The sequence below is a fragment of the Ciconia boyciana genome, chromosome 3 (genome assembly GCF_034638445.1).
Source record: "Ciconia boyciana chromosome 3, ASM3463844v1, whole genome shotgun sequence".
Classification (NCBI taxonomy): Eukaryota; Metazoa; Chordata; class Aves; order Ciconiiformes; family Ciconiidae; genus Ciconia; species Ciconia boyciana.
Window position 1 is genome coordinate 23,535,166 of NC_132936.1, and position 16,718 is coordinate 23,551,883.

Below are 16,718 nucleotides of genomic sequence, written 5' to 3' on the forward strand. Positions count from 1 at the left end.
TTGTAAAACAGGAAGTCTATTAACTGCTTCTATATAAAATAGAAATTATTTTTAGAAACTGTTGTAGAAAATTTATAAACTTCAGTCTATTTCTGAAGAAGCCAGGAAACACATTCTGCAATCCAGGAGGAGGAGGAGTAGTTTTGATTCAGACTTTCCAACTGGAATTTATATATTGTGCAGAGCTGCAGTCAGTTTCTTTGTGCATCTATAATACTACACTGCTCTCAATTTTGTGTGTGATGGAGAAAGGAGCAGTATGTAGTACTTATTTTCTTCATCTTTACATATGTGGGTTAGTAATTTTTTTTCTGCTTCTGTAAAGTGACTTCTGTTTCACTTTTTGCTTTTTCTGTAATTATGTCTTTCCACTTTACAGTTTTAGTTTAGAACTGTAGAAGGGATCTCATGGGGAGTTGTCTTACGGCCTCTAAATTTAAAGGCATTTTTTAAACTGTCTTTCCGTAAGGTCAGCTTCCTGATGGCTTTTTGAGCCGCAAGTGTGTTTGCGTACTATCCTTGGATGCTTCTTGTGGAATATCTATTGCAGCAATTGTTTCTTAGAGAAACTTCCTTTGGAGTTACAGTGTTAAGTTAAACGCTGTGAAGGCAATTGTCGAGTGGGTCTTACTTCTTGAACATTTTGTATGTTATAACAGGGCAATAAACGAGGCTTCATTGATAGTGGTATGAATTAGTCTTTCATTTTGTATGTATTCTACAAAATGTGAGACATTTTTCATATCCAAGACCTTCTTTTGTTAAAACCAGCATTCATTACAGATATTTTTTTCCACTCCTGTTCATACAAAGTCTTTCTTGTTACTACATCTGTTACTGGAGAATTAATATTGGTAAGTTCATTTCTGAATCTATAACTAGTTTGAAGAGTGGAAAATCTGCAAGCCTGGATGCATGGAAATTATCAGGGATTCATAAACTGAAGCCTGAGAATGACTTGGGGAGACTGCAGGCATGTTATGACAGAGAAGTGCTCTCATCATAAAGAGATGAGGAGGGGAGGTACATGAGCAAGATAAACCAACATTCTTGTTATGGACCTATACAACTATGTCTTAATATTCTTTCTGTTTTCACATCTTTCTCAGTAATGTCATTGTGTGCATGTGTGGTTGCAGAGAGCAGAATCTTGGGACTCAAGGTCTGTCACATATCCGTGGAAGGAAACTGCTGCATTATTAGCATCTTTTGAGATTTAAATCACTTGGACATTTTCTTACAGTAAAGAATCTGAGTTTTAGTCACAGCAAAATATTTCAGATTATTTTGAAACCAGGGACATGTAAAAGTACAACTTTTTTCTAAGGGAATGATGACAAGTAATGGTAAACAATATTTAAAAATACGTTTTCAAACTTGTGTTTTTGGATCAAAAACTTGATTCATATTTTATTCTAAATTGCCTGAATCAGCGAGACTGTGGGAAGTGATGCATAACTGCACAACATTGATTCATGTCCTACATGTTCACTGCTCAGTCAGGAAGCCTGAAGCTTAATGTCAGATGCGTGGGTGAAGCAGTTAACCAGAGCAAAATAAATTGTTCTACTTATGTGGTGCTGAATAGGGGCATTATCTTGGGAAAATCTGTTTCAGTGACTTACTGTACTGTACAATACTTGTTACTTGGGACTGAACCATGAATACAAACTATTAGGATCCAAGCTCAAGGTCGAGCATTCACTCTCACTTCTGTTCTGTAACCTCTTTTCTAGAAATGCTTTCAAAAAGAATGTGGAAATTGTATGAATTTTTTTTTTTTTTCCTTAGAGATACTGAATATACATCTCAGAAATTTCAAGAAAGGGGATAAACATTATTTCCTCATCTGTAAAATGGGATCGTAAGTTACTGGGAAGTAAACAGCAATATCCAGATCTCCTGCTAGGACCACAGTGAGTCTTGAGCTTATGGCTCTTGACTTTATATTTTTTCACCATTTTAAAGCATTCAGTGTCACATCCTCAGTGTTCTTTTAGAATTTTATACATAATATTCAGTGTTGTTGCAAACCATGGATTGACTAATTTGCCTCTTAAAAACTTCACTTTTGAACTATAGAAGCTGGAGAAGGAAGCGGTCTACTTGGCCATTTCCAAATAAAGAAAGAGTGAAGACCGCTGATGTTAGGACTAGATGCAGAACTTACACTTCACGGGAAACTGCCTTCCATTATGCATATTAGGAAGATGAGGGGTATTCTGTGCACGTACTATTACTATTTTTCTTTCTTATTTTAATTGATGTTTTAACGACTGCATTACCTGATTTCTGATTTATTTGAATAATATTTTGGTGTTATAAAAACCAAATCAATGAAGTTTGTGTTATTTTTCTAGAGCATGCATTATGACTCTAATTTATGATTAGAAATGTATGTCCATATTTTACTCCAAATAGGTTTTTTTTTTTTGAAACACAGTCTGTATTTATGTTCTTAACAACTTTATTCATCAGGTGAAATACATTTGTTCAATTGGACACTTTTGTAATGATCAGATGTGATTCATTGTCTGTAATTGGTTGTCCTTGATGAGAAACAGTATAGTTGTTTTTCCAAGGACAGTAGTACCCAAAAACTGAAAATGTTTAGGAAGTGTCTCTGTCAGGACTAGGTTTGCAGAAGGCTGTAGGAACCGAATCTTCAGTTCAGTGTATCATTTCACTTGTACCATTGGAAAGAGCTTCTGACTGAAACTTTCACCAATAGTCATCAGTATCTTCAAAGACAGCCTATGCTTTGTAAAACTAGGACTTATGGATTTAATGCAAGTTTGACCAGGACTTTCTGCTTTTGGGGTGGATGTGCAGATTAAGTACAATTGGAGGAGAAAAAAATACTTTATTGACTGTATCCATAAAAAACCACCCCCCACCCCCCTTTTTTTTTCTTTTTTGGAAACTAAGGTTTTTGTGTATCTTTTTTTTTTTTTTTTTTTTTTTTCCTGGAAGCCAAGAACTTGATTTTCTGGGGAATCAAAAGAGTTTTCAGGAGGGGGCATTTTCCCTCTGACAAAAATACTGTATTTTACATGTAAGGCTTATCAGAATTACTAGAGTAAATGACTATTTGGTGCATTTTTTATAAAAAAAAATTATAAAGTCTCTGCATAATAATTCTAATTACATGTGTATTATAATAATATGTATGCAACTAAACAATACATAGGTTTACATCACAATTGAAGTGTTATGCAGCGGGCAAGCATCTTCTCTGACTTAAAAATATAAATCTTCCTAAGGATGTTTCCAATTAAGGTAATACTTGATCTCCAATATTGGAAGGGACTAATTTGGATTAAGTTTAAAAGAAGAAATTTCAGAAATAAGATTAATTTTCCAGATGAAGTTACTTGATTGCAATCAAATTTAGAGCAAATTAAGAAAAATGCTCTTAGTATTCATATGTTTTTATTTTGCCTGTGCATGCAATGTGGAAGACCATGGTGTTGAACCAGCAATGCAGTCCTCTAGTTTGTGTGGCACAAAACAAAAGAAAATCAGTCCTGACTAAAAGTATGTGGTGCCAGCAATCACTTTTAATTCTTCAGATGCTTGTGATTGTTATGGTACGCTCGACTGCCAGCATAGCCTCCAAAACCCAGGGTGATGCCTGTCTTCTTCCTTTGGGTATTCGAACAGTTGCTGACTAAAAGTCAGGTGCCCTACGTGCTTGTTCAGGAACCTGTTTCTTTCCCTGGTTTCAATAACTTTTTACCTGTACTGCCTCTCATTCCTTAAATATTTGTAGGTCTCAGCTTTCCCATCTGTAAATTAAGTCTAGTGCTACTGAGCTTAATAAAATCCTATATTCGTGTTGGGTTCAGCAAGGTCTTTTGCAGAATGTTATCATGATCTGGGTGGGTGTACTACTAGATGGGTGAAAAACTGGCAGATGACGCCAAACTGGGGGAAGGGAGGAGCAGTGGATGTGCTTGAGATCAGGGCTGGCATTCAGAAGGCACCTGAGCAGGTTGGAGGAGCTGGCTGACAGGAACTTTGTGAAATTCAGCAAGGATGAGGTTGCACACGTGGGAAGGAAGAGCTCCTTCGAAGGGAAGGGTTCCCTTTCACTTGGCACTTGTCAGACCACACTTTGACTATTGCATCCAGCTTTATGTCCACACCCCACCCCAATACAAGAAAGATGTGGATAAACTGAAGCAAGTTCAGCATGAGGCCACCACCATGTCAGAGCTGTAGCACTGCCATGGAGGAGAGGCAGAGGGAGCTGGGCTTGTTCAGCCTTGAGAAGAGATGCTTCATGGGGGCCTAACAGCAGCCTGCCCCCACCTGCCGTCGGGTTATCAAGAAGGTGGCAGGACAACAGGCAACGGTTATAAACTGAAGTAAGGGTGGTTCTAACTAGATATAAGGGCAATATTTTTTCTCTAGGAGGACAACCAAGCATGAGAACAGGTTGCCTGGCAAGGTAGTGCGGTCTCTGTCTTTGGAGGTTTTCAGGATCCTGGTAGATAAAGCAGCCTGGTCTTACTTGATAGCTGACCTGGCTTTGAGCAGCAGGTTGGACTACATGACCTCCTAAGGTCCCTGCCAGCCTGACCGAGTCTATGAATCAGTGACTCTGTATTTTGCCTTGCAATAATAGTCTGTCCTTAGAGGGGAAGAATATAAATATTAAAAAATCCATAGTGCTTTCTGCTTGCATTGTGGATAGGAGCCATCGGACAAATCTGCAAATGCAGTCTTTGCTTTCTTCCTCTCTTCCCCTCCTGCAGATCATGTACTGGGTGGGAATCTGCTCAGGTGAAGAAACGTTGTAAATAATACCCTTCAAAAAGGAGGATCAGAATACCCATCTTCAGCCATGTTCTCAGGGTGTCCCTGTATATTGCTGCTTCTTCAGGGCTTGCTGCCGTGTAGCTCTCTAGCTTTTAGCAGGATGCTGCTTGGTGCAAGAAAGGGTGGCAGAAAAAGAAGTGAAGTAGCTTTTGGGGAAGTGGATTCTGCATGCAGTCTGAAAAATGTGTGTTTCTGCAGATCTGACCTTGTTTGCGTTGCAGCTGGTAATAGAATTTCCCCTGATTTAACTGAGCCAGGAACTGGGCTTCATATTTATTTTCTACTTGAAGCTATTCAGTTCCTTATTATTCCATTGCTCATGATTTAGGTAATTTTCTTCAATAAATTTAAGAATAAAATTAGTACAGTATAGAACTGTTAGCTATTAATAAAACCAAATGTACATTAAAAGAAATAATGATACAGTCTTGGTATAGCCTTCTTCTATGGCTTACAGCATGTGATGTTAAGCTGTCATAATATAAATGCCTGCTTCATTCACACCCACTGTAGTATAAAAACATCTCTTAAAAAAAAAAAAAAGTCCACAGTCTGTTTCTTAGGAATAGTCTTGTATGGAGAACAAATTGTGCTATCAATTTTTATTTTTTCTATGTAACAGAGCCATCTTGAGGCACTTAAAAAAGGGAAATTAACCTTCTTTCTTCTGCATTCTTTTTATTCCTTGCTTCTCTGTACTGTCAAAAGAGTCTATATGTCAAATTTCAGCAAGATTTACTTCCCAGCAGGAGTACTGTAAGTTATAGGTGGAAGAAGACTCATTTGGGCATTACGCAGCAATATTCAGTAAGCGATGTGGACACAAGAGAATTTTAGATATTCATGGGCTTTGTCTTCACAGGATTGGGGGGGGGGGGTGTTGATTTTTTTTTTTTTAATTTAATTTTTAGGCTTTCAGGCTTTCTCAGAGAAGTTGCTTTGCAGCTTGCCTGCAAGGCTTTCTCTGTGAGTCACATTTCCTTGGAAATCAATCTCCTCGTTTCATCTCTTCTGTTTTGTATTAAAAAATGCTCACTGGCTCATTCTTTCTGCACCGTCAAGAATGAAGAATCCTGATGTCGCTGCAGTTATAGTGCACACTCCTTCTTAACGAGAAGGTATGTCACCTTTACAGTTCTTGGGGTGGTAGAGCTGGAAGACTTGGCTGCATGTCCTCTTGGGAGCTCAGTGGATAGGTACTGTGCCACCAGGTATGAATGCTGCGCTGCCTCATGGTTTTGGTGGAGTTTGCATCGGTCATGTTTCTGTTGCCTTCTGACTATTGTATAAGTAATGACTTTCAGAAAATAGTTTTGATGAAGTGGAAATGCAGAGGTTGATCAGTATTTGTATCTGGGTAGCTGAGAACGGGTGGTTTGTTGCTCATCCCACAATTAGAGGAAACTATCAAATGAAATTTGATGCACAGCCGTAGCTGAGAGACCTTCTAGTCCTGGAGGCAGAAGGAGTTACTGGAGGTAATGAGAGGGGAAACTGAGTCACAGAGAGGAACACTGACTTTCTTCTTTAGTCTTTGGACAAATATAAAGGTGCGTTTGTTTTCTCTGCTAAAACTGCCGTTTGCTGTGGAATCAGAATTTCAGTCTCACAGATGCCAGGCCACCGGCCTGTATTATAGAGGTGTTAGTGCTCTGAGACTGTAAGGTCTGCTGTGGGACACTGCAGATTCCCACCTCCTTGTGTACCAGCTTTCATGGTTGAAGGTGAGCACTCTTGGTGGAAAATTTGAAATAATAGAGCAGAGTATTTCAGTTGGAAGGGACCTGCAACAACCATCTAGTCCAACTGCCTGACCACTTCAGGGCTGACCAAAAGTTAAGCATGTTGTTAAGGGCATTGTCCAAATGCCTCTTAAAAACTGACAGGCTTGGGGCATTGACTGCCTCTCTAGGAAGCCTGTTCCAGTGTTTGACCACCCTCTTGGTAAATAAATGCTTCCTAATGTCCAGTCTAAATCTCCCCTGGCACAGCTTTGAACCATTCCCACGTGTCCTATCACTGGATACCAGGGAGAAGAGATCAGCACCTCCCTCTCCACTTCCCCTCCTCAGGAAGCTGTAGAGAGCAATGAGGTCACCCCTCAGCCTCCTTTTCTCCAAACTAGACAAGCCCAAAGTCCTTAGCTGCTCCTCACAGGACATTCCTTCCAGCCCTCTGGGAATAGGTGCTGGGAGCTCTCCTTGGGGGTCATTTCACACTTGGCCGATTCTGGTTTCTGGTGCAAGTGCCATTTGAGATCTGACTGCTTCCACTGCCTGGGACTTCTCTGCATGAGAAACATTGCCCAGGAACATCTGATTTTGATGTGGTGTTTTAATTTTTTTTTTCTAACTCTCGAATTAAAATTTAGAAATCATTACAGACTTGGTGAGGCCTAAATATATTGCAATGTATTAAGGGATCTGAATTTTTTCTTTCAATATACATGCATTTAACATGGTTATTGCTGATTTTTAAAGACAAACTTACAAAGTTGCTAGCTAAACTGGTGGAATAAAAGCATGCTGCCCTGCTACAAATGAGTTTTTTTAACAGCAGTAGTCTCTTGGGCTTGGAATATTTTCTTCATGTGGGTTTGCTCAGATAGATTGCTTCAGTGACTAACCTGTTATAAGCAGACAATTAAACTGGGAACTTGCAAAGTTGGAAAGCTGTCTTTCCTCTTCCAGTCTGTAAATATGAATGAGAGCTGCCTGTTCCTCCTAGCAGTTTGGAAGGAAAGGACCAGGTAAAAACATCAGGAAGCAGACAGGGGAAGTGAGGGCCAGTCTTTTGGCCAGAACAGGTCACTTGCCTTTCCTAAAAGTATCTGGGTGCTCCTTGGCCTCTCTTCCAGAATCTGCTGTACGTTGGGTACACATGGAAAATGTGGGGGAAGAGATGGAAAGGAGGCAATCTGTAGACCACCACTGTGGTCCAGACTGCCCACTGCTACCTCTTTACCCTCACCTGAAGGAAAGAAGGTGATGAGCACTGAGTCAGGTGAATTGTCAGGCGGCTGGAAGCCAATGGGAGAACTTAACTTTTGGGGTAGGTAACTTCGGGAGCTGCTTTCTGTCCCTGTGTTTCTGTGATTGCTGTGGAGCCTGGAAGGGAGCAGTTTAAGTCATTACCTAGAGGTTATACTGTGCTTGAGTAGTCGGTTTTATAGGGAAAAAAGCCCTGTATTTTGATAACCTTTGTGTCATGTCCAGTATGTCAGGGCAGTTGTTCAGTTATTCAGGTTCATAATTTTATAATGCAACGCACATGAATATAATAGCTCATGTGTTTCATGTTTAATAGGTTATTTTTTTCCAATTGGAATTTTTAAATACCTTTGGAATGAAATTTTGGTATTCTGTGTCTTAAAAGCACATAGTTGTTCAGTTTCTTAAGTAATTTTATGTTAAACTAAATAACATATACTCAGTGGTCATGATGTTTCATCTGGAATACAGTGTTCAGTGTGGGGCCCAGTACAAGTGAGGCACTGGCAAACTGGAGCGAGTCCAGTGAAGGCCACTGCCATGATTGGGGGTGGGAACAGGTCAGGAGAGGCTGAGGGAACTGGGTTTGTGTCATTTTGAGAAGAAAACTGAGGAGGATTGAGTTGCAGTCCTCTATTCGCTAAGGAGAGGTTGGAAAGAAGATGGAGCCAGGCTGCTTTTCAGAGGTGCACAGCAGGGGAATGAGAGGCAGTGGCTGCAGGCTGCTGCAAGGGTAATTCCAGTTGGGCGTAAGGGAAAATCTCTTCCTGGTGTGGCTGGTTAAGCACAGGAGCAGGCTGCCCCAGGCAGTGGTGAAACCACCTTCGGGGGGCTTCAGAACTTGGGTGGAAAAGGCCCTGAGCAACCTGATCTATTTTTGAAGACACCTGTCCTGAGTGTATGAGAGAACATTCAGCTTAATTTGAGCTGTGATTTCCATGATTATTGTTTGAATGCACCTGTATAGCTGTGTGGTGTGTTACTCTGTTAGCAGCAGAATCAGTGGGGAAACCACTTGAGCTACAAGTGCAAACTGTGCCGCATGCTGCTAGCCGAATTAAATCATCTGGCTTAATCTTGATTTAAACATCTTCGACTTGAGTTAGTTCCCCTGACTCTCAATAGAAGAGTGGAAAACTTCTCTTTGAAATATGGTGCTGTTAGAGATTGTTCCATGAACATGCTGTATACTACATAAAATGGCAATTATTTTATTTTTATGGAGGGTGTTACTGGAATGTACAATACACAGGCTTTCTTTGCTGCTGCAATGTTTCTCTCAGCATCTAAAAAATAGAGAAAAATCTGTGGAACTTCACAATGAATTAATGCAATGTGTAAGTCAACCCCTAAGGCATTCTTACGTGAGAAAGTATATCTTTCTTCTTGTGAATAACTGCACTGTTCAGATGGGAGCAAGCAGGTCAGTGGCTAGGACTCTTAACACTGGGTCTGTGTCCTTCTTCGAGACAATTCTTGTGTAATTGGAAGCATGTCACTGTGAGCTAGATCAAAACAGAAAACAAGCTGAAAACTTCCATAGCTCAGCTCTGTGTGTTAATTGTTAGTATTTGCTTGTGAGGAAGAAACTGATTTTTAAAATCAGTGTTGAAGTCAACATCCACAGGTGTTTAAAAACTTGCATCATATGTTTAAATAAAAAAATATTCTGAAGGCCTTTTAGCTATTCTCTTAAAGATGTATTTGAAAGAGGTGCTGAGACTAACTTTCAGAGGTTTGCCAGTTATTGCATATTTCACACTTGAAAATCTATGTTACAGTGATGATTCAACTTTAAAAGAATAAAGAAAAATAGCCTTTTCTTCAAACCATAATTTTCCCTCATTTTGGCTGACAGTTTTGGTGTGGCAAGATGCATTCCAGACATTTGTAAACAGGAACACGCCTTTGAGCTCTGCAGATATAAATTGTAGAGAGAGGCTTTAGAAGAGTCACTGTATAGTGAAAGCACGTAATGGAATATTTTGTGTGCTGTAGACAGATGTTGTATGTGTGTATGAATCCTTTCTGAGCCTTGGCTCTGAAGCTACTTGTTTTTGTCTAGGACTTGATTAGAATTACCAAAGCTTAAGACAATTTAAAAGGGAATTTTGTATGCTTAGAAAATGCAAGTTGTTATGAATTGTTGCATCATATGAGGATCTTGCGCTACCAGAGTTGTTATCCTTCCTGGCACATCTCTCCTGGTGATTTGCCCTTGCATACCTGATACCAGGGAGGTAAGTTGCCTGGTACCTCCTAAGGTTGGATCCTTTTTTGAGGCACTCCCTTCCGTTCACTGCCACCTCTTCTGTAAGTGGCAATTGATTTGACCTCTGTATCCTGATTCATTTAGTTGTTTATTTCTCCACTGTGCCTTGAATTTCGCTATCTCCTTCAACTTACTCTTTTCCTACTTTGGCTATGGAGACTTTCCAAGGGCTTGAGCTGTTTTGCATGCTGTTGCACGCAGAAACAGTAGCCTCTTGAGATTAACACCTATGGGCTACTCAAGAGTAGGACAGAAAATTTAGCATTGGCTCTTCCACTGTCTGGTGTGACTTCTGGAAACTTACTTTTCCTCCTCAGCCTTGTTCTGAAATATTTCTTTTTGATACACTGTCTCTTGAGTTAGAGTGAAAATAGGTTTGGGGCAGAGTGTGTGCATTGCTCAGCCCAACGGGTCTAATATGTCCTTCCAGATGATACTGGCATATCGCTATTAAGTACTGTTACAGGGGAGGAAGGAAAATTGTCAGCCAAAATGAGGGAAAATTATGGTTTGAAGAAAAGGCTATTTTTCTTTATGTTACAGTGATGATTCATAGATTTTCAAGTATGAAACACGCAATAACTGGCAAACCTCTGAAAGTTAGTCTCAGCGCCTCTTCCAGATAGATCTTTAAGAGAATAGCTAAAAGGCCTTCAGAATTTTCCTCTCACGGGTTCTGGGCTTTGCTCTCTCCCAGTGTGTATTCAGGGCCAAAGTATGGGAGTGCTTTGTAGGTTTATTCTTTTCCTTAAAACATGAGACCGATGGTATTTGAGAAAAGAGGAGGAAAGAGAATGTGCTCAGGAGACTGCTCACCGGTACTTCACTCTCCTCAGGAGAGGTGGAAGTGAAGGCACTCAATTGGAGTTTTTAAGATTGCCAAAAAAAAAAAGAAAAGAAAAGAAGCTGTCTATAAAGTGTATGGTTAAAACTTGTGATTTCTGATTGCCAAATGGAGAAAAGCATCATCAAAACTGATGAGTTTCCTAGAATTTTTCTCCTCCTCCCCTTCATGAAGATTTTGAAACAATATATAGTTCAAACAGGCATTGAAATAACATGTTTTAGTAATCTGCTTGTGATTGTCACCGTGGGAGCTGCAGAGTACCAAATAGTTTGAAAACTTAATCTTTCTTCAGCTGGCTTATTGAGATCTTTACAAGAATTGGCTCCAATACTGAGGGCTGTGTACATAAAAATTTGGACTGGATGCATTTTGAAGCAAGAAGCCAGGCACATTTCCTCTCTTCCATAATGGTATTAGCTAATAGGTATGAGCTTGGCCAAATTGAAAAGGAGTGTCTCAATATTTGGAAATTATGTTCATATACAAAACATGTTCCCTTCATTTTTGCAGGGTTTTTCAGTCTGCTAAAGGAGCGGTGGATACACTACGATGGACACAGAGGAATTCCCTCCCCCACCACCAGAAGGTAATTGAAATAGTTTGGAGTTTAAAGCCAATTTTGTTGTAACAATTTGATTATATTTCCAAAAGTGTTTTTACCTCCTCAACACTCCCTTTTCCCATATTGCCTTAAGACTTGGTCCCAGTGGTATTTTGCTGAAACATGAGCTCCTGTCATCTACCCTGTCTTGTTCTTGGACGTTGCTTGCTGGTATTGCAAGAGCATGATGGGAAGAAACATGGGGAGTGATTGGTCCTTGCAGTCCAAATCTGCAAATACGTGTTTTCTAAGGCAACATTGTGTGGACCGTATCGTCACACCTTCATCATGTGCTTTGACAGCCTCAAGTGTTCATGCACATGGTGCCCTGTAGAGAAAAAAACAAGTGAAGCCTGTGGCACAGGCAGGATAATTGGACCAGTGTCTCAAATGCCTGGACAGATTTGGAGTCTGAATTGAGAGGACAGAGAGGGCTGAGTTGTTTTCTGTTAGGGCATGTGCTGCTTGTACCAAGCATACTTAATCTGGGCAGTGTCTGCTGAGGGCTGTAGCTGAAGGACCTTCTTCTGATGCTGCAGTTCTCTAGTCAGCATGCATTCCCATGGGAAGCAGAGGGGAAGCATGCACAGCTGAACCTCTGTGTGGTCAGAGCACAGAGATTTATGGAAGAGTATTATGTATGCTGGACTGTGGAGCTGGTTCTGTAAAGTTAGCACTCGGTGCCCCTTGTCTGCTGTATACTGGTAGCCATATGGCCGCTTGTATAGCCTAGGTTTCGGAGGGCATAAAGATAGGATGTACAAAGACACCATGTCATTGCCTTCTGCATTTATATTCTTTGTAAGAGAATATGGCTATCTCTTTTCCTGTTTTCCTGTTTGATTTCCTTTAAATGCACCTTTGTGTAGTGCTTGGTATTATGTGTTTTAAGTCTTAAAAGGATTTGGCTTTTGATAGTTGGATGCTGGGAGGTTTCTTAGGAGAAGAATGATATGCTTGTTCTGATCATCCCAGAGCACAAGTTTATGGAGACATGGGTTATGGAGACCTGTGGTTGAACCCAGTACAGCTGTTCTTGTTTTGGTAAAATTGCTAGTATAGTTTGTATAGGTAGTGATTTTTCCCGTAAATTTTTGATCTGTCCCTCAAATAGGACATTATTAGTTATGGACTTACATTCTATTATATACATTTATATATGTATATATTAATATATGTATATTAATAATATTGCTTATAGGACACTTATTGTTCACACGGAACTTATACCTATATGAAGCCATTTAAGTATGAAAGAGGATTTATCTTAGTTTTGTTCAGCTGTAACTCTTTAGGAATTTGGGAATTGCCATCCTAGATCAAAACTGCTTTCTCTCTAACTTAGACACTGCTACAGGTAGAGGTCTGTTACTAGATACTACCTAAGAAATTGAGAATGTAAAAGAAGCAGAAAGTTGTGAAATCAGCTTTTAATGAGTTAGATTTCTGGTCACTGTTGTTGACAGTTTTGTTTATGCTCTGAGATATCACTGAGGTTATTGTTGGCAAAAATGCTTTTCCTGTCCTTGTCCTAATCCATGCAGTCAGGACCCTGAATTTAGCTCTGTTTTGTTTAGTGACAGTGACTGTGAAACTGTCTCTATTGGATGATCCATCTCCAAAGCAAGGTAGTGCTGTGTGGGAAGAGTCATCCCTAAGGAATCAGTATTTCCACTTGAGCAGGGGCTGCTGTTTTTCAAAGACAGCTAATAATTGCAGCAACAGGTCCAACTTTGTGCAGCATGTCAGTGTGTGGGATACTCTGAAAAAAAATCAGGGTGGCGTAGTTCAGTATGGTTCCAGAATTCAGGTCCTTTCTCTGCAAAGCTTTTTCTGACATGTAGAACTATGTGTATTGCGTCCTTGTTTTCAGACATGTCACTCCTTAATAGGCTGGGATTAGGTTTATTTAACATAAATTGAGATTCTGCTCTACCTGATCTTGCATCAATGGATGCTTTCCCTGTCATCTCAAAAACCTTTGTCTGAAACTGTTGGAACTTGTATATTTTTTTTACTTTACCATTGCTAACTCTCTTTAAAAAAGCATATTAATAAAAGGAATATCAGTGAAGATAAATTTTAATAATTACACTAAAATACACTTTAGTTTTCACTTTCTAGATAATCCTCATGAGTCATTTTGCAGGTGGAAAATAAGTGAGAATTTTAGGGCCAAGTACAACTGCAAATACACATAACAATTAAAGGAAGGAAACACGTGGGATTTTTTTGTAATGGTTGAGGTTTCTTTTGGCATGCATATACACTGGCCACCCATGGTGTCTTCTCAGAAGGGATGAGCAGCACCTGCCAATGCCTTCAGACAGTGGGCACATGGGTGGGTTACTGTGGCTTGTAGTGAGGATGAGGCTTCCACTGTGTTCTGGGTACAGGACCCTTTGATACACCACAAAAAAATATTTTTAGTTTTTGCATAATGATTCTAAAATCCTGAACTGGGGCCACAGATGAAATCACTTGCTGTTTGTTTTTTTTTTTTTAAAGTTCTTGTGGCATTATGGGGATTTTTCCTTTTATAGCTGTAGTGTTGAAAGTCACATGAGTTCCTTTCCATTTACAGGTGTATATCTTGCACTATAAATCTCAATTTTATTCTTGTCAAGTAGGTTTTCTATGGTTTTGTCAAGTAACTTCCACAAATTTATTTGTATCAATCCTAATGTATACAAAGGGGAAAAATAATGGTAAACCTTCGTCTTTGTCATGGGGGTGTTGTGAGAATGTATATGAAAGGTATGCAATTAAATTCATGTAAAATAATGTATTTTCATTAGCAGTAACAGTCTGAATCTCTACCGTGTTTAAGTTAAGGTACAGTTAAGGTCAATAGTAGAGCTGTTTCTGCCACTTCTTGATAGGGAAAAACTGCATGTGATAAAAGAATGGAAGATAACATACTTTACCTTTATTTATTTCATTTATTATGCTTATGCAACATACCTGCTCATAGCTGTTTGGATGTTCCATTCATGCATTGTTAATTAGGCAGTAACAAGTCTGTGCTAGTTAATTCCCTTACCCTAGAGCAAATTCAAGTACTGAAGAACTTTAGAAAAATTAATGTCTGTATCCTTCTTCCTCCAGACTGCTTTAAAAAGAGATTCTTCCTCTAGACGTGATTAAAAATTTGCTAGTATTTTTCTCTGCATATTTTGAATGAATGTATGTGTTAGCAGCCAGGGAGCAGTTGGAGGGGGGTAGATGCAAAGTCTTCCTTGGCTAAGAGTATAATCCAAAAAACTGCTTCCAAAATTGACACTTGAGATGATAGTACTAGCTCGTGTTCCCTTCTTTAGTGTGTCTGTGCATATGAATTTATGCGCAAAGTGCTGGTATTTAAGATTTCATACATAAAAAATTTCCATGGCTGTTTTGTGAAATAAAGTAGAGGATGCTTCTTGTTCTATCAACAAAAAAATCCTTTTTCAAAAGCTAAATGAAAATGGCAAATTTTATCATGGCTGTAAGTTATAATTATGTTTTTGATTGGTTGCTGTAATGGAGTGTCCTTAACCAAAGCCATTTAGACAGGAGAGGATATGCTGTGGACTGCAGACTATGGAGTGAGGAATTGAAAAGCTGGTAATTCTGTGAGTCAGGAATCACATCTTGCTTCTCCTGTAGAGGAGTCATCTTCACGCTGACCAGCTAGGACTGGAGATTGGATGTTTAATGCTAGGATGGTGTTTACGTGTGATGGCCCCTGCTTGTGCTATTACTACTTTATTAGGAGATGTGGTCCCTGGCTGTTTTTCATTTCTTTACTTGAAAAACATCTCATGATCTTGGAAAGTGGAAGTCCTTTTCTTTAAGCGAGGACTTAAGAGGTGTTTATCGGGGCCTGTTTCAAAAGGAAAACCAGCTTTGTTTGCTCAGCAGGATGGATACCTGAAAAACAGCTTCTTGCCCAAGGGAGGCTGGGGGCTGTGTGTGCTCTCTGTGTCCAATAGGCTTCTGGTTTTGCATTTTCATCTCTGAATATGTGTGTGTCTCACTATTTCTGGTACATGGCACTATACTTCATATGATTTCTCTGTGAAAACTATTAGAAAACATTGAGTGTATTTCCTCATACTGAGTACTTGCCAACTATTCATCCCAGTTGTCCTACACTGAGTTGGCTTTTACAACAGTTGTAAGACCTAAAATAAGCTTTAAGCTCTGTTTTATAATTAATTGAGTCTATCAAGGTAGGTTAATATATAGTGATGAGTGTTGGAGTATGGCTGCATCACAGTACAGTTCTTGAATCATGAACAGAGGGTATATTTTGTTTCCTATTTATAGGAAATTAACATTATTTATATTAAAATTTTAAAGTGAAATACTGAAATTTCAGTGTTCGTACAAGGACATTGTGAGAATGAATTTGATAGCATAGTCTTCATATTACTGCCAAATACTCTTTTTACCTGAGAGAGAATCACTTGTAACTCTTCTTCACTTGGGAAGTGTGAGTTGTCCTTAAAGACCAGGTGTAGTGGAGAGCTGGGTGTTCACTCACCTACACTGCTGTCCCCAGTACCGTGGGTAAAGCTAGGTGAGAAACCTTGTTCTGCTGAAGTTTGGGATCTAAGATGTTCTTCAACAGGATGAAATTTGGTTTTTTTAAACTGAAAACAGACTTGAGGATATCTCCTAGACACTAGTCGCAAAAGCATTTTATACACCTTTTTATACAAATGATCAGCTCTCTGGGGCTGTGAGTGGGATATTTCTTTGTTCCTGATATGGAGAGATGTAGAGCAAAGAGGCCAGGGCCTTAAATCTGGATATCCTGTATGTGATCGAGTGCTGTGATTGCGTCTTTCCGTGGTTATTTTTTGTCGTTTGCTTGCCAGCGCCAGAACGCTAAAATAGTCCTAGTTCCTCTGTCCCTGAGAAGGAAGTCTGGCTTGAGTCTGAGGGTGAGAGTGAAGTAGGAACAACTATAGTCTCATAAAAGTTCCCATTGGGATGACTTTACATAGTCTAACAAAACAAACTTAGAAAAATTTTTTATTAACCCTGTTAGGGAGCTGCTGGACGGCTGCCGTGTTTTGCTGTAGAGAGGACTGTATTTCTTTGCTGGGGAATTGCCTTTTATTCTGTGTGCTATATATATTTCTTTCAGATTATTTAGTTACCTTTTGTGCTGTTTAGCAAACAATTTCATAGTTT

The 16,718-nt window shown here is 39.4% G+C and overlaps 1 protein-coding gene across 3 annotated transcripts in view; it reads left to right on the plus strand.

The window, feature by feature from the left end:
• ARHGEF10 (Rho guanine nucleotide exchange factor 10) overlaps positions 1 to 16,718 on the plus strand; it is a 115,321-nt gene that overhangs the window by 3,197 nt on the left and 95,406 nt on the right. For all 3 annotated transcript variants that reach the window (XM_072855140.1, XM_072855142.1, XM_072855141.1), the window contains exon 2: positions 11,444 to 11,519. In XM_072855140.1, coding sequence (XP_072711241.1) covers positions 11,483 to 11,519 — 37 coding nt within the window. In that variant the 5' untranslated portion in view covers positions 11,444 to 11,482. The remainder of the gene's footprint in view (positions 1 to 11,443; positions 11,520 to 16,718) is intronic.